Raw genomic sequence first — 23,636 nt, forward strand, 5'->3', positions numbered from 1 at the left:
GTTCATTCATAGCCGGGTGTGGGTATGTGAACGGTCGGGGGCATGAATCAACACTTATCCTAGGTCAAGGGTATGGTCGTTGGTCTTGCGCCTCGTGTGGAAAAAGTTGTACACCCCTGCAGGGTTATAATATATTGCACTAGCCGCACTCCCGGTCAAAAAGCACGCTCATGTACTTGGACTTTAACGTAGAGTTCCGTGAAGAGCTTATGGAAGGTTGAGCTCAGGATTACATGATCACTTTACTACTTATGCAATTGTATTGGTGCTTGATAGAGAAAGTAGATGCCATGTCTTTTGCTTATTCACTTGATAAATTATGCTCGCATTTTTATCATATAATGTTAAAACTTGACAAGCCTCATGCATCCACCAAATGTATAGTTTTATGGATAAGTCCTGCAAGTACGCAATGTACTTACGGTGCTGTCGTTAAGTTGTTTTGCAAGTTTCCTTCTTGTGAGTGATTGCCACGTTCATTCCGCCGGAGCCAGCAAAGTGGATGAATGGTGGATGTTGCTCTAAGCTCGTGCTGGTGATGTCTTATGGGCAAGGACATCATTGTTGCACCTTATTACTTTATATCTCCCCGCTGCGTTTTAACTCTTAATTTAAGAAAAACATGCTAGGATAGCCACTAGACCTAGGCTACATCTAAGTTTGAATAAGAACCTCCCTTTAATGGATGAAAACTCTCATGCCCTAGTTGCTATATGTTATAATTATAATTCATGAATCTTTGTAGGATGATCAAGACTTGCTCTCATATGTTTCCTTATGATGGTTGTCATGATATAAAAATGGTATGCAGGTTGTTCCTGGACGATGCTTGAGGCGCATACCGGGAACTACCGGGATTATTTCGATTAAATCGGGTCGATCAATGGATATTAGCCCGGTTTAATTAAGATAATTTGGGTGGCTCCTTAAAGACATCCCGTGAGCTTTATTTCTTACTACAATAAACTTACCCTATTAAAAAATAAAACTACTGTTGTAGAACGTGATAACGCCAAAGTAGAATTTGTTCATTTGTTTATGCAAAGATGGGATTGGGAGCAAACATAAATAGATTTCCTACCTTTTCTTCTAACTCCACATAGGCCTTATGGGCCGGTTCTGGTTTGTGTCCTCATCTATATGCCCATAATGGCAGCCCATACGAGGCAGGAAACATATATAACTTTTGGAAGTTTTTTCCTATTAAACTTCCATTGTTTGAGATTCGTGCACGCAAACGTAGATCGTTCAATGCATATCTCATCCTTCCCTAGCTCTAGCACCGCCCAACACCCACAAGCCGCCACTGACCTTGCGCTCACCACCAGCTCTATGCTTGTGTGCGGCCCGCACCAGCTGCCGCCCCTACACCGTCGCGCCGACCCCGTAGGAACGCCGCCTGGGGTGCGCCGCTGACCTCTCAAGCGCTGCCCCGCCGTCGCTCCTGCAGGCATGGCGCAGCTCACGTGCTTGTCCCATCGCTGGCCATCCCCTACAGGCGCGCCACAGCCCGCACGTGCCTGCCCCGCCACCACCGCCGTCCCCCATGGATGCATGGCCATCGCACGCTTACCCCCGCATGCTGTCGGCTGCCCCTACCGAGGTTGAAGAAGGTAAAAAAACATCTTCCAAATGTTGATGCTGGCTTGAAAAAATGTTGAATTCAGTTAGTCAAGATGTTGAAGTAGGCATTGGAAAATGCTGGGCACAGTACTTTCTCGCAAAATGTTGATTTATATTTCAGAAAATGTTGAATCTAATATTTTTAAATGTTGGTCTAATTTTTAAGAAATATAGAATCTAATTTCTTCAAATGTTGACTTAGAACATCTGATTGGACCTGTTGGGCTTTAAAGTTCATATAGGAGCCCCGTAAGTTTTTTTTTGACATTTTACATCAGAAAACTTGTTATTAACTTGTTTTACAGTTGTTTTTTACTACTGCCGGCTCGAACTCTGTCACGATACAGATCTGGGGCTTTCTAGCATCCAGCTCGTGATCGGCACGTGTTCGCGATGACCGCATCGGCCCCCTTCACCCCAACCGTACATCCCAGGATCGGACGGACCACGCGGTGTCTACCCCGTGCCCCACCACGTCTGGCCCCGTGCAAACCACGCACGCACCTGTCGACGGGCTCTCGCATCGCTTCCCCTCGATCCGACCCGGCTCTTCTTCCCCAATCCCCCTCCTTCCCCGATCCAGCCCCGCATCGACGCCGAGGCAGAGAGAGCGAGCGAGAAGAGAGACAACGAGATCGCGCGCGGAGATGTCGTCGGACTCGTCGTCGTGGGCGCGCGCCCTGGTGCAGATCTCGCCCTACACCTTCTCCGCCATCGGCATCGCCGTCTCCATCGGCGTCTCCGTCCTCGGCGCGGCATGGTGAGTCCGCGTGCGACCCCCCAGCACCCCTTGTCTCGCTAGATCTGCCGCCCTAGCCATCCGTGCTTGGCCTCTCACTGACCTTGCTGTTTGCTTTTTGCTCTGAATCTCCAGGGGCATCTTCATCACGGGGAGCAGCCTCATCGGGGCCGCCATCAAGGCGCCCAGGATCACATCTAAGAACCTCATTAGGTGCGGAATCTCGATGCTTGGACTCGTATTACGCGTTCAGTCTTTTTTGTGCTGCTGTTGGCTTGTTGCTAGATTTTGCTATGCGTGGTGAGATGTGAGTTCGTGGTTACCGAGGCTTTGTTATGTGTATGGCAACGTGTAGTTCCGCCCGTTCTGGCTGCTTAGGGGACTGGGGCATTGGCTTAATACTAGAATTCCTGTCCATTGAATGACCCTCGTCATGAATACACTTATCTAGTGGATTTGTCAAGTGTTAGTGCCATAAATTGACTTAGATAGAGTAGCTTTCTTCTGAGGAAAATTCAGTTTTTTATCTCACTGTAAAGTTCTTTATGCAGTTAGGTCTGTGGTCTGTGGAATTGAGTTGAGAGGCTTATAGTTATAGATACCAACAACCTGCTACTGATCTCCTAGCAAAAAATTATATGTTTTTGGATCAAAGGGGGATTGCCACGCCTCTCAATACAAATGTTTAGCACCTGCTTTTTCATGTCCTTCGGTTGTTAGGAATCACTTGGTCTCCTTTGACCTCTAGGAAATGCACCTTAATTTCAGTTTGCCTTGGATAGCTGTGAGCACCATCTTGTTATTACTATCGTGTGTTGTCTACCATTGTGATCTAGACCCTTCACCGCTTCTTCAAATTATGGACCCTTAAGCTCTCATATTTCACACATGTTTAGTTTCTCTCTCTCTCTCTCTCAGTGAACTAAATTTATTATTCTATAAATGAAGAATGCAATGTCCACGTTTTCACAATCTAAACAAAAACCTAGACATTATGGGACATGATTGCTATTTTTGAGGTCTGATGCAATGACATGCTTGTTTATTTTTGTTTGTTTTGAAGAGTGTACAAATGCTTCGAGGTCATGTTTTTTTTTCTGGTTACCGTGCTGGACACCTGGATATGTGTTAATCCCTGATGCGCATGTTAGTGTTGTTTGACAAGTAGTTGACATGCACACATTGCCAAGTCACACACTACACCCTTATATATAGACCATAGTTAAGCAAAGCTGGGGCAATTTTTAGATTTGCTGTTCTTCTGGTGTTGTGGCTAGTGCAGTCAAGTTCTTCCATCGTGCTTCTGGGTTCCAATGCGTGTACTTTGTTTGCTTGTATAATTTAATTATAGCTCAGCATCCATTGGTTGACTTCTGCTCTTATCCTTGTTGTTGTGGTGGCCATGATCAATAGGGGCTTTAGGACTTAGGAGTGCAACTAGACTGTATGTGTTGCAGTGGTGATGATGATGTGTTGCTTATGTAGTTTTGGGCTTTATGCTTAATTATCCTGGTCATCTAGGATATGTAGATAATCTGAAAACATTTGGCTGCGCTGTTATGTTATCAACATTTGTTAAGTGTAATGTTTCATTAGGAATTTATAATAATATTTAGCACAACCACCGAGTAGAAGAGGAAGCATGCCCATGCATTTGGTGTTTAGGAAGAACATCAGTCTGCTAGGAGGACAAACTTTGAGTTTGTCTCGATAACAGAGTTGAGCAATATTGCCTGCTTATGCAGAAAATGATTGAACATTTTTCGATGCTGGAGGGACATTGCAGTCTTCTGGTAATTTGAGACCTGTACTGTTCCAGTTTTGAAGCATGCCATTCTTTCCACCTTATTGTCCATTGCAATGATGGATCCCTTTTTAAGTATGCCATGCTTGTCATCCTATATTGTCTAATTGTGACGAGAGAAGCCTAGTCCTGACGATGTCAGTGTTGTTTAGTTCTGTCTTAGTGTCCTTCCTTCCACCATTCTGAGAATTAGAGAGGTGCTTTTCATTTATGTAGAATCATTCAGGCATTTGGTCAATTTCTGTTCCCCTGATGTCCCTGAATGGCTTAACCAAAATAAGATCACTTGTTTATATGCCTATGAGTACTCTATACACAGAGGACAATGAATAATGCAACATGCAGCCATGAATTAAGGGTCTTGACCGCTTGAGAGTTCCTTAGTTGAACTCATCTGGCATGAGATGAGTGGATACATTCTGCAGTTATATCTGCACCCCCAGACTGCACCTACATAGTCTATATGGCCACAATTGACCTCAATTAAATAAACATCATGTGATGCTCTCACCCTTTCATCTGCTCATTTTTGTGTCTTTCTAGGTGAGCAATGAATATGGCATTTAGGCATAAGGAACCCTGCAAGTTCTAGCTTCATATTAGTTTTTTTTATTTGTGAATTCTTATTGTTTGGTGTCTTTGATTTTTTTTTGGGTAACAACAATCTTCTTACCTTGTGATACTTATATATCTACCTATGCTTTCCAGTGTCATCTTCTGTGAGGCTGTCGCAATTTATGGTGTAATTGTGGCAATCATCCTCCAGACAAAGCTTGAAAGTGTGCCATCAGCTCAAATGTATGCTCCGGAGTCTCTTCGAGCAGGCTATGCAATCTTTGCTTCTGGCCTTATTGTTGGCTTTGCTAATCTTGTTTGCGGGTAAGCACCAGGCTATGCAATCAGCTCAAATCTTGTATTCTCTGGTGAAATATGTTCTTCAGTTCCAGGTGATTAAATTTCCTATCTACAGGGTATGTGTGGGGATAATTGGAAGCAGCTGCGCACTGTCTGATGCTCAGAACTCGTCACTCTTTGTAAAGATCTTGGTGATTGAGATCTTTGGCAGCGCCCTGGGACTGTTTGGAGTCATTGTGGGCATCATCATGTCAGCTCAAGCAACATGGCCAGCCAAAGCTTGACTTTCCCCATTCATCTCGCTGTAAATTATTTCGAATGAAATGTATCAGAATGTCAAGATGTGGTCCAACTGCCTTTTCCTGCCTCTTTTTTCTTTTGCACCTTTTTGGCAAAACAAGTAATTCGGTGCCCTTAGCGCATCCGATTGTAGAGTTGATATTCCTGCTGCCGAGACTCCATGTGTGCTGGATATCTTGTAGGTGCTATTGCTGTTGCAAAACACACTCGGCTTATTGAATAAATGCATTGGAACTGAATAAGATGGAAATTTTTTAGCCACTTTTCGCTGGGCGTCCAAAGTGTCGGTTCAATCTTGAGATGAGGATGACAAATGGCTAGTCGAATGTCTGATGCTATGTAGATGGCTAGCTGCTCGCTGGTTCAGCTTTTTGGTTAAGAGGCTGCCAGGATCAGACTTGCAGGTACACCGACTCTGCGCAGGGTTATTACTTTGTCCACTTGACCTCTAAGCAAAATTTAGAATACTCCCTCAATTATTTCATTTGGTCCAATCTATCCCTAATTTCTCTTTTCTTTCTTCATATACAAATTGAATTTTAATTTCAGATTTTGTTAGTTGACTTATAACATGATGTTCCATGTTAAAAAATATATTAGAATGAAAATCAACTATTTCATTTGGTCCAATCTATCCCTAATTTCTCTTTTCTTTCTTCATATACAAATTGAATTTTAATTTCAGATTTTGTTAGTTGACTTATAACATGATGTTCCATGTTAAAAAATATATTAGAATTTTTTCATGATTACTTTTCGTAGATTTTTGTATATGTAAGATTAATTTAGTATTAAATATTCCTAACCTAAGAAAATAACCATGAAAATTCCTTAGTATAATTTTCTAACATAAGGCATCATATTTTGTATATGCTCATAAAATTTGAACTCAAAATTCAACAAGAAATAAAAAAGAGAAAATGAAATAGTTCAGGGGAGTAAAGTGAGCCAAAACTTTGTTAAGGGAGTTAAGCGGATAAAGTGGATAGGTGAAGAGAGTAAAATTAACTTTTTCCTATTTTTTATTTTTTATGATTGAAATTGAAGAAATTTGTCAGCAAACCTACTATTTTTGCAATTGTGATCCACAAAACTATGGCTTGTTGCGAGGGTGTATTTTTAAAGTGGTTCTACAGGCGATTTGTAGTGCATTGATATGACTCGACATACTGCAGTTTAGATTGTTAAAGTATAGTTTATTTAGGTCGAACTAGAGGTTTAGGATAATGCCGTCATTGCAAGTCTGTTAAAGTATAGTTTATTCAGGTCGAACTAGAGGTTTAGGATAATGCTGTCGTTGCAAGTCTGTTGCGATTGAAATGCACGCTCGAGGAGCCAGCCAAATCCTGATGCCACGATTATTACGATCTAAAGCGTGATCCCACCGATCTTACCAACCGAAGCGCGATTATCCAGCGATCAATGCCTACTCAGATTACGACTCGAGCCGTTTTGGCGGTGGTGGGTTCGCGAACTCGTACGGCTATACTACGATCCAAGTCGCGGTTCAACCATGTAGACAGCCGCACGCACACACAGAAGCACAAGCCGCCACGCAGCATCAGGGCAACTGCCCTCGCCGCTTCCCTCGTCCGGTCGCCCCCCCCCCCCCCCCCCCCCCCCCCCCCAGCGCATGAAAAAAACAGCGAGGAAAAAAGACAAGAGACGCCCCCGCCCCGCCTCCTACCAAGCCCGTCTCTCCCCCACCTCCGCCGCACCGACTCCTCAATCCTCGTGGCATCCTCCCCCCCGGCGAATCTCACGGTGAGTTCGCAGTTTTCCCTCCCCTCCCGTTCGTCCTCTTCCGCTCTCAGTGCCGAGGGGTGTTGTTTCTGTTGCTGGGGTATTGGGGGCCGCTCCGGCGGCGTCCCGGCGTCCGCCCCCATTGGGCTCTCTACTAACGCCCGCACTGGCGCGCGCGACCTTGAACCCCACGCGTTGCACGCGGCGCCTGGGGGCGATGCTCTGTGCTCCGACCTTGCGTTCGAGCGGAGGGCACCCTTTTCTCTATATCAGTTGCTGTGGGTTTCAGTTTTTTTCTTTTTCTTTTTGGGGGCGCAATTCCTCCCATTTCGTGGGGAGGGGGGAGGGGGGCAGGGTTTCTCTTTGTTGCCCCTCCAATTAGCCGTCGGTTCGGTAGTCTTCAGTCAGCCAGTATCTCGCAGTAGTATTACGGTTGGCAGCTATTTACCGTCGTCCCCAATACCCCTCAGCCGCGCACCTGCCTCAAACCCTAGCATATCTCCCCAAATTTCACCGCCTCGCTGATCCTTGGTGGGTTTTGCTTTGCCACACATGATGATCCTGTAATGCTGGTTCTGCCTTTCTCTTGTTGACAATTTCGCACCGTGGTTCACTCTGCTGTTTAATTAGTGTCCGTTTTGCACTTAAATAGTGATTCTATGGGCGTTGGTGTGGTTTCTATTTGCCAATTATCTATTTATTTAAGCAGTCATGGAAGTACTCCATCAGTAGATGATGCATGTACAAGGGACATGTCTGCTTCTTGGCCTGTCTTTTACTGGATTATTAGTAAAACTTATTTCTTGAACGTGCAAGTGATTCATGAGATTCTGAAAATTGGGATAGATTGTGGTGTTGGATCCACATTCTAAGGAATTTTACTAAATTTCTTGAGTGCGAATTGTTGTGGTTGTGGACGATCAAAGCAAATGGTTATGGTAAAGCTTGTATGCAGATCAATTTTATGTACTTTTAGCATATGGGGTTGTACAAGAACTTGTTATTTCTAAAGGCACTTATTTATATTATTCTCTTGCTGTGTTGATGATCATTGATCAAAGGCATGTGCTATTGAGTTACAAGTTTTATATGTGCTGTTGCCCCTTCTCAAGTACTAATCAAAATTCATCTATGGTTATGAGCACTCAGCATTCATGGGGCTTTTAAAATTTTCTTTCATACTAGTAGTGCTTATGTGAAATTCATGTTTTCCATAGAATGTAGCACTGATTTGTCATTTGTCCAAAAGGAAATAATACACAGTCTAGGAGTTCTCTTTCAGCGTGTGGAATGATAAATAGTCATTCCAAGCTGTATTTTATTTTGCAGTTCTATAGTGGTTTAATCATTAAGGAGAGGGGCATACACTTCTGCTACATGTTCATGACATAAGTAGTGAACATTGGCTTCTTACAGATCTGTTGGTGGACAAAGATTCATGTTTAGGAACTTAATTGAGCATGACAACTAGGTAGGTTCAAGTGCAATATGTTGCAAAAACAATTTATTGATTTAGGGATTCTCTCTGCATTAGCTTTTGAAACCCCTCGTGCAAACGAAGCAGTGTTTGCAAAGCTTCTAAATTGATGTTGGTTGATATCGGATCGGCATATTGGACACTGTGTCATATGTTCCCATCTTGGCGTTTTGGAAATAAAATTAATATTTTTTGTCTATTTATGTGACGTGTCCTTTTGACACTAAAGAAAGTCGAGTGACTATCCTGAAGTATCAAAAGTGTGTGCATTCCAAGTTTTCTTAAGTTTTGGCATTTTGCAGTCATATCTCTAATTTCAAGGACAGAAGAGTTATTTCTACTTAAAGGGATGCAATAGTAATAAAACTACGCATAAACTCGTAAATTATCTTAGTTTTCAATCAATTGCACAACTGAACAAGTGGCCAATGCAAGCGCATTTTAGAAGCATAGGGAAGTACGTTGGTGACATCATGAAACTTTACACTAAGATCTTCTAGTTTGCTATATTAAAGGAGAAAACGAAGATGCCTCCTTACTGAAACTATGTATTATTTTCGTCATTTTATTTAACGGGTACTTAAGCATGCAAATTTTTTCCCAATAGGAACATATTGGTTTTGTAAGACTGATTTATTGGTTTAAATGTCTGCCATATTGAGCAATATACCAGGCCATATTGCTGCTATGTTCCAAGATGACTTATTCAGATGATATGCCATATCGGCATCTTTTAGTGATTGATATACATGTCCTACATGCTGGTGAACACAACTGATATTTGGTAGCATGATGCTACCAATCTTTGGTGGAACATGCTTGCATTCTATTTTCACAATGCCCACTACTCAAGATCTAAAGGAACTACTTGAAATAATGTATTGAGGAGATTGTATCTCTTGCCACTAGGATTTATAAGAAAACTTTTAAAACTTCCTAGGTCAACTATGAAAAAGGAAACACATTAAAAATATTGGAAACAATGAAACACAATTTTTTTCTGAAGTTCCACATTTGTATTTTTCTTAATAGTTTAGAAATTTGGTTCTTGTGCCTTTTAAAGTTTTTGCTTACTTAGCTGACAACATCATCAGCTCACCATTATTGATAAGTTAACTTTAATGTCCTGGTATTGCTTTATCTATCTTGTAGTTTAATGTGCAGTTTTTTTAATCATTGTAGGCTTATGGTAAGCGGTGAGTGATCTACCACTGACAGTGCAAGAATGGATGGAAATAGTGAGAACATCCAATTCTCATGGGGAAAGCGTAGAGCAAAGGGCGGTGCTAAGATGGATACACAGTTTTATGAGTCCTTCACATTGGACAATGTGAAATATTCATTGTATGACTGTGTCTATCTGTTTAAGCATGGTGATCCAGAACCATACATCGGGAAAATAGTGAAGATTTGGGAGCAAAATCAGGCTAAGAAAGTAAAAATTCTTTGGTTTTTCCTCCCTGATGAGATTCAGAAATATTTAAAAAGCCCTGTGAAGGAAAAGGAGATTTTTCTTGCTTCTGGTAATGGTATTGGGCTTGCAGATATCAACCCGCTGGTATGTTTATCATAGCTTCATTCCTTATTGTTCCGTGTTGTGCCGTCATCCTTAACTTGTGCATTCTCACATCATACTTACAGACTTGCATTTTGAGCCTATAAATATTTTATTGATATTGATCAGTGTTTGCTTCTAATTGGTGTAGAGTTAATGGATTAAAATGCTTGAAGTTATATTTGATCGCAATTATCTGGTTTTTAGATTTCTCACATTGATAGGTAGGGGACGAGAGCTATAACTCAAATAAATGCATGATCTTGGTCTGCTTTAGTGATGTGGTGGTATTGTTGTTAATTCTCCATTTCAACCATCAGTACTAATTGCTTACATCCTTTATTCCTCTTTTACTTGCACTGAATATTCTTTGAGTTACTTACAATTAGGAAACATCCATGACTATGAGTTACAGGTGTCTCAATTAGTCAATTCTGGTCTCCATGCCAGCGAACTGTCAGCACTAAATATGAATTATCCATTTTAACTGGTGTCTTTTACTTGTTTATTCAATCAAATTGACATAGTACATATATAAAAAATGGCATGAATAGGAAACATTCCCACCCTGGTATCATACTTGCAAATTGCATTTTTCATAGGTTCACAAAGAAGTGTAATTCTGTGGAAAAGAAGTTTGGATGGCCGTGTACAAGAATTGTGCCAACATTTGCAATGATCAATCATCGCATTACACATTTTGGATGTATATTTGTGAAAATAAGTAGGTAATAGCCAAGCCTGGCTGCGGCACTGAGGTAGTTATCATGACTCGTCTGCTTGCTTGCAAAGCCCAAGCGGAGCCAGCTTAGGTAGGATAGCAAGCATAGAATCATTTCTCATTGGAGAGTTTCAGCCAACCGAGCATGCTAATTCAGTAGAGCATGGTATCGAGTATCAAGTATCAACGGCAGATATGCAGAATTGCACGCTCACTGCTCTTATATATCAGAGTTGTAAATGTTGCCATCTTTACAATTTTTGGACTTATAACTAAAAGATTGTAATGGTCATATGCTTATTTCTCAATTAGGAAGCTGTTGCTGGAAAATGTACTGTTATATGCATTTCAAAGGACGAGAGGAATCGCCAACCTTCCCCTCAGGAACAAGCAATGGCTGATTATATCTTCTATAGGTTCTTCGATGTTAACACTTGCACACTTTCCGAGCAGTTGCCTGATAAAATTGCAGGGCTGGAAGGTAAGCAAAGGATCTAGAATTGATTTGCGCCCTACATATTTATCTGGTAATGTTTTCAATTTTACTGTGCATCTAATCATCATCCCTCTGGTGCAGTTAATGTTCTGCTGAATCCAAAAGATGAGCTAGTCATATCCAGTCCGAATGCAGCTAATGTTCTGCTGAATGCAAATGTGGATGAGGATCTGGCTGCCACAGTCCCCCCATCCCGTTCAGTAGTTAAAGAGGAGGAAAGTCCGGATGCTGCAGTTCCCCTTTCTCAGCCAGCAGTTAAGGAGGTGGATGCAAATCCGCCTGCCACAGTTCCTCTTGTCCAATCAGTGGTCAAGAAGGAGGACCAGAAACCAGTTGCTGCCATTCCCCTTTCCCCGTCTATGGTCAAGAAAGAGGATAAGAAATCAGTCGCTGCCATTCCCCTTTCCCATTCAGCGGTCGCAGGGGATGAGAAACCAGTTGCTTTAACTCCCCCTCCACGGTCAGCTGCTGCAGAGAACATTCCCAAACAAAGACAGTCACAGAATGCTCACACTGGGGAGAGGCCGACAAAAAAGTTGAAATTAACCCAAGAAGCTACAGTGAAGGGCACGACCCCAGCTACTACTGAAAAAAGACCTTTGGAGCTACCATCAAGACAAGCTGTAAGTTCTTTGAGTGCTCCTGCCTGTTAACTTTCTTAGATGTTTCCAGAGTGCAAACATGCTCCTTTTTTGTTTAATGTTAGGACTGGATAGGAAACATAACTACATCTTTCTAAACTGCCCCATACCAAGTTTTGTACATGCTTACATTTTTCCAGATCCACGTCTCTTTATTCTTTGGTCACTAAATGAGAGATGGGACGAGGAGGCTATCGATGCAGTTAATAGCAGAAATTTAGTAATGCATATGATTATCTTGTGCTGCTTTCCTTTGATTCATTATTCAACAATCGTAATATTTTTGAACTTTTAACCGTCATCTCAATTAAAGTTTTGTCCCATGTCTACTGCACACAAGCAATCCTCCTGCTTGTGTATCATTTATCTGAATATTTTCCTTTTTTTTTTTGCCAATTTTATGGAGTCTCCAACTGATTTTCACCATGTTTCCTTTTTTATGCTAATACATTTTTCTGCTATTTACAGGACAGAAGCAAATGGTTTAAAATTGTGAGTTACCTTTCCTTCCTACAGAATCTCCTGTGCATATATGTTATAATTATACTGAAGCATGCCATATCTATGCTTGATTATTCATTAATCAGAATTACCATAAACTGATTAATATGTCATCTGATCTTGAATTTAATGTGATGATCTTTTTTAATGAACTTTTCAGCCATGGGATGACAGACTACGGATAGCTGATGAGCAGGGGACACTTGTGTATATTCAAAATCTTGATATTCAGTTTGCAGCTGCTGACATAGAGGTAGCATCCTGTCTATTTGGTTGTTGATGGCAGTAATCCCTGTCCCTGTGTTCATTATCTGTTAGTTTGTTAGTGTTGAGTCTTTGTTGTTTCTTCCTGTTAGTTCAGAAATTTCAGGGTCAGTCAGTTAGCTAGCAGTCAGCTGAACAAGTCAAGGTTGTTAGCAGGTCCTAGTCTTTAGGAAGTGGACTCAGTAGAGTCACTTGTTCTCCTCAGGACGTGTCCTGAGTTTTAGGGCCATCATGGCATTAGCTTCGGCCACTAAGGCATCTGTTTTACTGCATTATAAATAAGAGAACAAGATAAACAAAAGCTGCCTTTTGCAGCACAAATTTCCTGCGTGTGTGTTCTTGAGTTGTGTGAGTTGAGACTTGAGAGCTTACAGTTGTCATGAAGCCCAAGCTGCTTCTCTATTCTATTCCTGGCTAGTATTATTTCAATTATGTGAATATCTTCTGTTGTCTGTTGGGTCGCAATTCTAATTCTGTCCACATAACTTATGCACTGTCTTTCTCTTTCTAACATTACATTCATTCTTTTTAGCCTCAATCTTCTTACTCCTTTGTTCGTTTTAGGCTTTGTTGTTACCCTTTTTTTGGTTTTTATTTTCTCCAATAACTATTCCTTTGACAATTTTCGTGATTATCATTTCTGCAGGAGCTGGTTCGTGAGGCACTACAGCTAAGTTGCATCGCAAAGCCCATTAACCACCCCACTTATGATGATCCAAACAATGGTTAGTTCACTAATTAAAGAGAAATGATATTTAGCTGTCGACTGGAGGGGGCTGGGGTACCGTGTGACTTGAAGATCCCTGTCCTTTTCTTGTCCAGTGAACAATGGACTGGGTTTGGGGTTCAGGTGGGGAAAGGTGACCAGCTCATCATGGGTGATGGGTCATGCTATATTTTGACGTACCATCAGAGCAGTTAGTGAGTGTGGATCTGATGAGGGTGGGGGCAGGGGCATCTCACCGGAGATATAGAGGAGGTCAATGCAGGCAGGAGATGCGTGGTGGCAGCAGAGGGAGGGCTGATGATCTGTAGTGGAGGTGCTCACTGGCGGTCCACACCGGTGCCAGGGATGGCAATGACATGGCTGGTGTGGCAGCAGGGTGCAAGTGACCTGGAATTAGGTTAGGATGTAGGCAGCGTTGAGCCGTTGATGTAGCAAAGGGGGAGGGAAAGGAGATGGATTGTTGGATCCCCCCCCCCCCCCCCTCCTCCAAAGTTTGACTATTTGGTCCAATAACCTGTCGGCAGATGTAGACTGGTCCTTAATTAACTATTTCCATAAACTGTGATCTTTGTCCAGTTAATGGCAGACTTCTTTTTCCCTTCCTGTTTCCTGCATTCTAACTAAAAGTGGTTTTCTTATCTGTAGGAAAAGCATATGCTATATTCAAAACTAAAAATGCTGCTGATGTGGCTATTTCCAAAATCAATTCAGGCTTGGTTGTTGGTGGAAGGTATGTGTTTATGCTTGATGTAATTTTCTATGTGTTCAGTGCCAGCATGTCTTATCCTGTAATGAATTTTGCTTCAAGTGGGGTTCTCTATGATTTGTTTCAATTGTTGAAGTCTCACAGCAAATTGACTGCCAAAATTTATGAATTAGAACGAAGAGTCTTTTGAGGGGATTCTAACTCTCTTCAATCAGTTTTCTAAAGCAGGCAACATTTTCCTTGAGACCCTAGTCTTAAGCAGAGTTGTTTCCATTTGAATTCCTTCCATATGTGCTTATTGAGAGGGACTCTTATAGTAGCACTTGTGCTGGCAGTCCAAAATGGCTTTTTTTTAATAGTCAACTATAGATAATTTGACATTGAATGACTTCCAATCTGTCAAGACTTTGCAAGGGGAAAAAAACCAAGAGGATCTAATTATACTCTGCGGCTTGGCTACAATACAAGAATAAGTGATCACTGGAGCTGCATATAACGCAAGTTTCAGTGTACAAATCAAAAAGAAATGTTCACCATCGTAAATCTTGTATTCAGCTGCGTGACAGTTTGTTAATAAAGTTTGCCTAGCATGATTTTCTTGGTCAGCTACTGATAATTCTTGCCTGTTGTATAACTTGCAGACCTCTTTATTGCAGCAAAGGGTTACTTAAGGTTCCAAAATCTTCAGGAACTCTTGTTGGGCACTTGTCCTTATATAATTTTAAAATTGGTCAAAAGCAGAGAGAAGAGCAGGTGGGTGCTCTGTCATTATACTCTGCTATGTTTTCCTTGTGCTTTATTACTATACTCTGCGATGTTTTCCTTTCTTTGGCTTGATATTTTACACAACTGTCCTTCCTGCAGAAGAAGGCTGTATCGACCTCACATTGTTCTCAGCCTAACACGATTGAGTATGACCTGGCCTTGGACTGGATGCTTCTTCGAGAAAAGCAAGAGAAAAAGTTTGAAATACTTCACAAGGTAGATACAATTCTGTTGAAGATTTGTATACATGCCAGTCTTGTATCTCACATCCAGACCTTAATTTGCATGTTCAATCGGTTTGTAGCGGCATAAAGATGACAGGAGAGGGTTTGCAAGTATCGGCGGCAGGATTGCGAAGGCAGGGAAGTAGCAGGCTGGTTCTTTGTGCCATATCAGATGGACTTCTTAATTATCACCTTTTGGAGCTTGGTGGTCATTCATAGAAGCAGTATTTCTTCTCACGGAAGAGGGTTGTGCACAGAGGTTTTCGTTTTGGTTCGAGTCATCCATTCATTGAGGGACTAACTGTAGCGAATCGTGACTGCTGATGTTAATCCATGTTAGAAAGGAAAAGGGGAAACAAATCCAAGGACAGCTTTAGAAGTCAGAGTAGCCTAGGCAGAACTAGCCAATGCAGCAAGTTTGGTAGCGTTAGGTTGTTTTAGGCTAACATATGGTTACCAGTTAATGTACGCCAGTGTACCAATGATGCGCATAACTTGCTGCGCCTTGGGCAGCTATTCATGGAATGTATATATCTGCTGAGTCCATGGCTCTGGCACCGGTTTATGAACCCTCTATTCTGCTAAGATCCAAGTGCTAATGGGTGAAACTGCTAAAGTTTAACACTGTTATGCATTAGCACATCCAAACGGGAGGGCTAATGGGAGGGTTAAACTTTAGCCCACCTTAAAAGGTGCAAAAAGTATTAGCTGGTGGGGAGAAGCTAATGAAGGAGCTCATGAGTGCTAATGGTTTGTCAAAAGATCAAAAGAGGGGAGAGAAAGGAGGTGGTGAGAAGATAAAGGGGGCAAAAGTGACATTTCATGAACTTTAGCTCTATCCGTTAGTCATGTTTCCAAATTGATAGTGTTAGTGGGTGGAGGTGTTAAATTTTAGATGGGCTAACTTTAGCATTTACTAAACTTTAGCAACAACACATCCAAACAAGTCGGCAATGAATTCGATATGCATTTATGGTGGTAGGCATGAGGTGGTCTATCTTTAGATGTCGGAAACCAAAATTCCAGGAAGAAGCATATAAGTTGAATGTGGTCATATAGCATCTACTTCCTCTGTTGCAATTATCCTCTGTTTCAAATTGCAGGTCGTTTTATTTTTTTAGTTGCATAGTTTTTCTATGTATCTAGATATAGATATAGTGTATGTCTAAATGTATAATAATATCTATAAATCTAGAAAAATCAAAACGACATATAATTTGGAACAGAGGGAATAAACACGGTTTGTATGTTGTGTTTGTCGAAAAGGAATGGGTTTGGGGACCATTACTTCGTTGGGCATAAGGATGCAGGAGACTTGAGACTAGAATGTTCAGGGGAATCAGAGAATGCCCTACGTTCCCGCACCTTTTAGGTTCTCCCACCTAAATAATATACATTCAAAGTGAAAATTCCTACAAAGATATAAATGGATGGATGATACAATCATCTATGTTAATTTGTGCAAGGAGAAAGAAAAAGAGAAATCAACAGTGAATTGGAACCTGTGCAATCGTTCTGTTCATATGCGATCCCAACACATATCTACTTGCATTTTGATTTCTTTTTGCATAATTTTTTGTTCAGGCCCAAATTTTTTATGAACATAGACGATTGTACGATGGAAATATTTATGCACTTTTAGATGTATGGACATTTTATCCGCAGGAGCATGTAAAGATGCGGGAGCACAAGATATTCTCCCAGGAATCAGCTCAAACTGAGTTGGCATTGTCGATGGCTTTGCTAGTGCTTTACAATATCAGTTGCCATGTTAATTCGACTAGAAACCTACGTCGTGTAACAATTCTGAACCCCAAATTCAGCATGGGTGCCTGCATATATGGTTAATAATTTGTGGTAGGTGACGTGCGTGAGCCAAACGTCGTGGTATTTTCAACAATATCAAGATATATCAGGATATGTGTAGCTTTGATCTTTTACGTGTTCATAGAGGTATGGTGCCGGATGCTTGCGTGTATGTGAACATTAGTGTTTGTGCTTACGTTTTGAAAAAAAAAAGTCTATTGCGATAGTATTTTGTTGCCTTTTGATAGCACGTGTCATGTATTCGTGTTTCAATATTACTAAAAATGGTTGTATCGCACCTGTTTAGAATACTCATGAATCACCCGAAAAGTTTTTACAAATTAAAAGTCTTACTAGGCAACGTATGAGCTCAGCTCAACCACAAGGCTCCTTGTAAGATGGCTCCGCGGCGACGCGCGAGCTCCTGCTTACCCTCCCCCTCCCGCCCACCCCAGCCCGCCGGCCCTGCCGCTCCGGACCCGGCGGCCACCGCACCCCTAACCACCGCGCCCCAGGTCTCCCAGGTAACCCCCCTCCCGTTCCTCCGGCTCCCCGCCGCGGCCCTCGTCGGCCCCGCCGGTCCCGCCGCTCTCGGCTCAGGTCGTCGCGCCCCCTTCCCGGAGGCGGGCCGGTGGTCACCCCCTTCGCCGCGGCTTCCCCGCTCGCCGGGAAAGTGACCCTGTGGGCGGTCCATGGGGTCACCCCCGTGTGCACCGGCCTCCGGCGGTCGCGGCGGCGCTCACCTTCTGGTTCAGCATCCCAGAGGATCGCTTCTCGGTCGCCCCCCTGCGGCCATGGAGTCTTCTCCTTCTCTGTGGCATGTCCGGCCATCGCTGCTTCCATCCTCAAGATCGGCGGGTTCCACGACGGCGGCATGCTGTTCCTCGTCGTGGCCTCAGAGTCCGTGGCTCGCCAACGGGCGTTTTTTCAAACGCGCGCTGGCCCGGGCGGCGCTGTTCCGACCGCGGTCCGGCAGCCTCGGGACTCGGGGGAATCCCGGTCGAGGCGCCCGGGTGACGCGGCCTCCACTACCGCGGCGGCCTCCACGCCGCGTCCTGTCGCAATTAATGCGAGCGACACCCCCGCCCCTGTCCCTCCTGCTCCGTTGGCCCGTCCCTCGGGCCTCGCATGCAAGGGGCAATCTCCCCGTCCACGTCGGCTGCGGGGATGCGTTGTCAGCGTCTCCTCCCCCGGTATCCCAGTCTTCGCGGGAGGGCCCCGGCCGCAACGTCAGCCCGCCGCCCTCGATACCGCCGCCGTCGCCTGACGCCGGCTATGCGACGGAGCACTGCAGCACGCCTCCCGTGTGGCACGCTCCTACCCAGGGTCCCCCTCTGCCCCGCTCCCCCACCCGCTCTCCATCTCCCCTAGCTGATTCCCCTTTTTTCCCCCTTCCACCCCCCTCTCCGCTCTCCATCGCCCCTCACCGATTTCACTGCCTTGCCCAATACCACAAAGTCGTGGAGTGCCGCGACTCGCTTTACTGTAGAGGGTGCGGCTACTCTGGTCACCGCCTCCCCACTGCCTCGATCGCCGGCTTCGTCGCTTGTCCTCAATGCCGGGGGTCCCTCTGCACCTAGCGCCCAGTGGGTAGTCGTCCCCGTTGCGTCCCGCGACGTCTTTCCCCTGCTCGGCGCCTGCGGCAGAGGAATCTCCGGCACCTCCTACTATCGCGTGTCCACGCCTCCTCCTTCCGACGATGGCGCGGCTACCGTCCTGGAAACCGTGGCGGGCCTCCTCCGACCTCCACCCTGCTGGCACCGTTAGAGGGCTCGGAGACTCCACCTCTGCCCCATGGGTCTCCCATCGCGGCCTCCCCTCCCTCCGCCTCGGCCCCTCGCCTCCTCGACTTTCGCCTCCCCGACTTCAAAGACCTTGAGCTTTTCCGGGACCACTACAAGGAGGTCTTCATGCCCCCGATCAACTGGAGTCACTTCAGCCGCTACACCTACGCCTTCGTCGATCCTGTGGCGTCGGACCACGAGGCTGTCCTCCGTGCGGCCCTGCTGTCCGAGGCCATCCCCGACAGTGACCTCCTCCGTATCCTCCCCTCCTCCATGGGGGCCGACGCCATCGTCTTCGCTAGACCGGCGGATAGGGAGGCGACGACAGACGGTGAGCCCATCCCTGTGATGGAGCACACCGTCCGCTTCGAGCGCCCGGAGGAGTTGCGCAATCGGTTTTGCTTCGAGCACTCGAGCTTCACCATGATCGCGCTGGAGGACTACCCCATCGAGCACTAGAACCGGCACCACATGGAGGTGGCCCTAGGGGCCATGGCGAACCCCCTCAACATCACGTAGCTCTCGCTATCGGGGGCCGACTACACTGCTGCGATCACCATACGAGAGCTACCTTGACTTCCCCTCTTTCCTCCACCTGAAGAACGATGACGACATTGGGATTCGCGCTCTCGTCAACCGCTATCGTCGCTGGGGGAGGGCGAAGACACCCTTTCGCCGCCATCCTTCCCGTCCCCCGAGCCCCGCTGTGGCCCCCGTGGAGTGGGGGGGTGAGGGGTGGGGGGGCAGCACCCTTGCAGGTCCTTTTGGTGCGCTCAGCGATGGTGGGCGCGCGGCTAGGCCGTGCCTTCCCTCCAGGCCATCAGCGCTCGCCCCACGTGGGCGCTCCCATGCGCTCCCCTCCAAGATGGGGACGTCCTCCTGCATGGCGAGGAGGTTGGGGACCCCGCCCCTATGCTGGCGGAGCCTCCCCTGGCCTGGGTCTCCCGCACCGACTTCCCCCGCCTGGACGACACCATGCTGTTCATCTCCGGCGGGAACGTCCATCTCTTCCTTCGTGCCGAGAGCGATGCCACATACTTCTGCGCCCCGCGCCTGTAGCAACCCGCCGGCGCTGACATACATACGTATATGGGTCCACCAGAAGGTTTGGATAGTTCTAAATATAGGGCTAGACATCGAGACACAATTGACATGTAGACTATGGCGCAGGATGGCATAGTCTACATGGAAAGAGAGAAACTAGTCGAGGATTAGGAAAACACTCGTTGTAATAAGAGTAGAACTCCTCTAGTCGTATCCGACTAGTATTCTTGTAATCAATCGACCTGTAACCCTGCCCCTAGCAATATAAGGCGAGGCAAGAACCCCCTCCAAAGCAATTTAATCCAACCAACACACAGGACGTAGGGTATTACGAAATCTAGCGGTCTGAGCCTGTCTAAATTGTGTGTCTGCGTTACTTTCGAGTTCTTGATCTCAATGAGCCCCATTAACCAAAACACTACCTCAGGCACCCCCCTCGGTAGGTTGTCGGGTCTAAACACCGACAGCTGGTGCGCCAGGTAGGGGCTCTCGTCGAGAATCCACTGGTGAACTCAATGGCACAAGTCATCATCAAGCCAATTGTGATGTTTGAAGCAGGCATGACGTTCGTCTTTGGCTCCTGGGTTTGCATTGCAGACGGTGCTAGAAATTTTCAACGTCACATTGCGTCGACCCTGGAAAAGAAGCAGCAAACCATGAAGCTCCAGTGCCAAGCTCTAAAGGATCTCATCGAGAATTTAGGCAAATTTTCAATTTTTGACCTAGTTAAAGGCTGGGGGGAAGAGTCCGAGTACAACTCGACTTCTTCCGCCAGTCGGATTGACTTTCACGAGCTGGCGTATAAGCCATCATGCGAGTTGGATTACTACCAGAGTCGATTCCCGTTTCGGATTCCACAACGTGGCCACTATTCATTAGGCTGTCCTGTCCATTACACAATCCGATCGAGGACCTGAACTACTACTCGAATCTAGATGAAGAGACTCCATTTTCAGGTCCGCAGCAGGGCATGGTAATCACATCAAATCCCAAGGCAGCTTCATCTACTGGCCCAACATGAAGCCGCCCTCTCTCGCCAAAGACGACGATTTGCACCTCATCGCTTCAAGATCGGGAAGCCGTATCAAGAGGGAGCTCCTCTGTCACCCATATATGAGGAAGGCGGCACCACGGAGGTCATCACTTCAAGCTCGGGAAGTCACTCTCTAGAACGAGAACTCTTCACCGTCATTACTAGATAAGAGGACGAAGAAGAAGAGCAATGGCATAGAAACCCACGACATGAGCGTCACCCAGATGACATCTCGCAGGATGAGCTCACCGCCAACATCGTCGAATAAGAGACTGAAGCTAGAAGAACTCGACGACGAGCAAGGAACGTCGCAAGAGCAGAGCGCTGCCGCCGCCTTGCAGCAGACCTACCAATCATGAACCTGTATAATGCCTTTGAAGCAGTTCAAAAGTGTCACCATCGTACTCCCCTCACCACCATCGCGTCTATTGATCTCATCACCTGCGCGATGCCGCAAAACAAGTACACTAGACAGTTGGCTGAACTAGCAGAACGCGCGTACAAACAACTCGATCAGTAGAATCCAATACAACTAGTCCAACGCACCGCATCCCAACGAAGTCAATGTGGCAGCAGCCATAGAGGTCCTCTGTCCAGACCAAGTCAACTCAGAGGCATCAGACCAAGCTAAACTAGAGTTGAAGGTAGTTTGGCAGGACCCTCGGGAGGCCGTGGCCACCGTGGGGCTAACCTAGAGCCCGAACGCCCAGTAGAAGACCTCCGCAACAAGATCAACGCCAGCCGCGACGCCCGTACCATCATTGACGGATGGCGCCGTGAACACGAGCAAGAAGTCGAACACACAGGAGATTATACTGACGGGTTCTCCGCCTTCTCCAGATGTTTGAGGAGGACAACTCTATCCGAAAAGTTCAAACCTTCGGGCATCACCAAGTACGATGGCAAGCAGGATCCAGTCCAATGGTCCGATGCTACTCGTTGTTAGTACAAGAAGCAAGGGAAATGACAACACCAAAGCCATCTACTTCCCTATCTGCATGAACGCGGCGCCACTCACATGGCTCGAATCATTGGACAAGAACTCCATCGACTCGTGGAAAGTCCTTAAGGTGGCATTAACCAACAACTACGCAGGGGCAATGCAGCGTCCTAGCAACAGGATCGACATGTTTCAAGTCAAGCAACAAGAAGGTGAGACCCTGCGGAGCTACTTCACTTTTTCGACAAAAAGGCCATAATCGTGGATATCACGGAGCGCGACGTCATTGACTGCTTCGAAAATGGCCTCCACGGCCACTGGATGTTCCAGGACTTTGGCAGAAGACACCCCGGTGATGTCAAATCCCTCAAGATCATGGTACAGACGTGGATAGATGAAGAAGACAAGGAGATCAAAAGGTTTGAGTCTAATCGCAATAAGGCCTAGCACAACAACAATCAGAACAATGGCCAACGCAACGACAGGAATCGCAACGATCGCCCTAACAATGACAACCGAAATAACTATTTGGGAGGTCACAACCGCAAGCGCTAGCCAGACAACACTGTGGTAGCAATCTCGCAGTTGTACGAGCAAATATTAGGGAAGATTGTAAGATGCGCTATAACAACAAGTCGAAAGTAGCAGAGGTTGCAACAAGACTTAGAAATATTTACATTATAAAGCATTCATATCATGTCTTCAATACAAAACTAATGTTTTCTTTAATACAAAACTACTCAAGGACTAGATGATTGGCTACTTCTTTTGCAATGGGGTCCATCTCCTGCATATACTCCTAGAAGAGTTTGTCAGAGAAGTCCTCTGCTATACCCTCCGCAACAGGAGCTAGATTAGCTTGAGGATAAAAAGACTTGATGAAGCTCAGCAGTTTCTTGGAGACAGACTTCGCCATCTTTTTAATGTAGCTGGTGAATTTTCCTGGCACGTCCTTGAGAACTTCAGATAGCGGATGGGGCTCTACACCCTCAACTGGAGGCTCCACCATATCCGCTATTGGCTGGGCCGCTTCAGATATCTCCTTAAGAGAGAGTTTGGCAGTTTCCAGCTCAACTTCACGCTCTCGGATGGTCTTCATGGCATTAACAAGATCAACCTCGCCATCCTCGTGCATTCGCGTCTCCTTCTTCAAATCATGCTCCAACTTCTCAACATGATGCACCAGCTTGTTGTGTTGATCTGTTACCCGATAGAAGGCATTTTTCCAATCGGAGATTGATGCTTGAAGCTCCGGTTCCAATTTCTTATATTTTTCTCAACAACAACAGGTTAATAAGAATCGACATACAATTAGTAGTTGACCAACACAAAGGAGAAGAGACTACCTTCAATTTTGTGATTAAGGGACTTATTATGAGCAGGACGCTCCTTCTCATCTTCCAGGTCTTGAATCCGGTTCTAGAAGGCCGCCGTCGAGCTGTCGTGCTTCATCATCAAGCGGGAGGTGTACACTTTTTTCTTGGCAAGCTCTTTTTCCAGTGCTTCAGCACGGAGCACGGTATCACCATACCCGTCGAGCATCTCCAACTTGCGGCGGGAGCGATTGATCAAGTCTTGGAATTCAAAATTTAGTACTCGTGTTAACACATGGGTGCCAGTCATCATGCGAACAGAGAAAAGCAATTTCAACTCACCTATGCATAATTGCCGAGATGACGGTACATCTTCATGATAGTGGCTATCATATCTAGGTTTAGCAGCGGATCATCGATCAGGTCGATATCCTCTAGAGTTATCTTTTTAGCTCCACTTGTCTCAACACCTGCGGTCGCATGTGGAACTACGGCAAGACCACCAGACGTCCTAGGCTTGGAGGATGAATCAACAGCTACGGCCTCGAGGGCTGTCGTCGTCTCGACATCTATCT

The 23,636-nt window shown here is 45.3% G+C and overlaps 2 protein-coding genes across 3 annotated transcripts; both read left to right on the forward strand.

Annotated features, from left to right (window-relative positions):
• The first annotated feature begins 2,131 nt into the window (after positions 1–2,131).
• On the forward strand, positions 2,132–5,582 carry LOC117858747 (V-type proton ATPase subunit c''2). The gene is made up of 4 exons (XM_034741872.2): positions 2,132–2,383; positions 2,498–2,575; positions 4,875–5,045; positions 5,137–5,582. The coding sequence occupies exons 1-4, from the start codon at positions 2,271–2,273 to the stop codon at positions 5,303–5,305; spliced, it is 531 nt and encodes a 176-aa protein (XP_034597763.1). The 5' UTR covers positions 2,132–2,270; the 3' UTR covers positions 5,306–5,582.
• Positions 5,583–6,927: 1,345 nt separating this feature from the next.
• Positions 6,928–15,710, forward strand: LOC117858325 (protein ANTI-SILENCING 1). Of its 2 annotated transcripts, none has more exons than XM_034741373.2 (11): positions 6,928–7,085; positions 9,724–10,099; positions 11,130–11,298; positions 11,395–11,936; positions 12,423–12,446; positions 12,616–12,708; positions 13,366–13,444; positions 14,092–14,176; positions 14,794–14,905; positions 15,017–15,133; positions 15,222–15,710. In XM_034741373.2, exons 2-11 carry the CDS (start codon positions 9,767–9,769, stop codon positions 15,285–15,287), a joined length of 1,620 nt encoding a protein of 539 aa, XP_034597264.1. In that variant the 5' UTR covers positions 6,928–7,085; positions 9,724–9,766; the 3' UTR covers positions 15,288–15,710. The 2 variants fall into 2 exon arrangements, with proteins under 2 accessions (XP_034597264.1, XP_034597265.1); XM_034741374.2 differs by having other exon boundaries at positions 14,809–14,905.
• The last annotated feature ends 7,926 nt before the right edge of the window (positions 15,711–23,636 follow it).

This window comes from Setaria viridis, chromosome 5 (assembly GCF_005286985.2).
Source record: "Setaria viridis chromosome 5, Setaria_viridis_v4.0, whole genome shotgun sequence".
Classification (NCBI taxonomy): Eukaryota; Viridiplantae; Streptophyta; class Magnoliopsida; order Poales; family Poaceae; genus Setaria; species Setaria viridis.

What these genes read in the sequence shown, in the direction of transcription:
- LOC117858747 (XM_034741872.2), top strand. Translation starts at nt 2,271, where the DNA reads ATGTCGTCGGACTCGTCGTCGTGGGCGCGCGCCCTGGTGCAGATCTCG. An exon ending in TCCGTCCTCGGCGCGGCATG is followed by an intron (nt 2,384 to 2,497) that starts GTGAGTCCGCGT and finishes CTGAATCTCCAG; the next exon opens with GGGCATCTTCATCACGGGGA. An exon ending in ACATCTAAGAACCTCATTAG is followed by an intron (nt 2,576 to 4,874) that starts GTGCGGAATCTC and finishes TATGCTTTCCAG; the next exon opens with TGTCATCTTCTGTGAGGCTG.
- LOC117858325 (XM_034741373.2), top strand. Translation starts at nt 9,767, where the DNA reads ATGGATGGAAATAGTGAGAACATCCAATTCTCATGGGGAAAGCGTAGA. An exon ending in AGCTACCATCAAGACAAGCT is followed by an intron (nt 11,937 to 12,422) that starts GTAAGTTCTTTG and finishes TGCTATTTACAG; the next exon opens with GACAGAAGCAAATGGTTTAA. An exon ending in AAAAGCAGAGAGAAGAGCAG is followed by an intron (nt 14,906 to 15,016) that starts GTGGGTGCTCTG and finishes TCCTTCCTGCAG; the next exon opens with AAGAAGGCTGTATCGACCTC.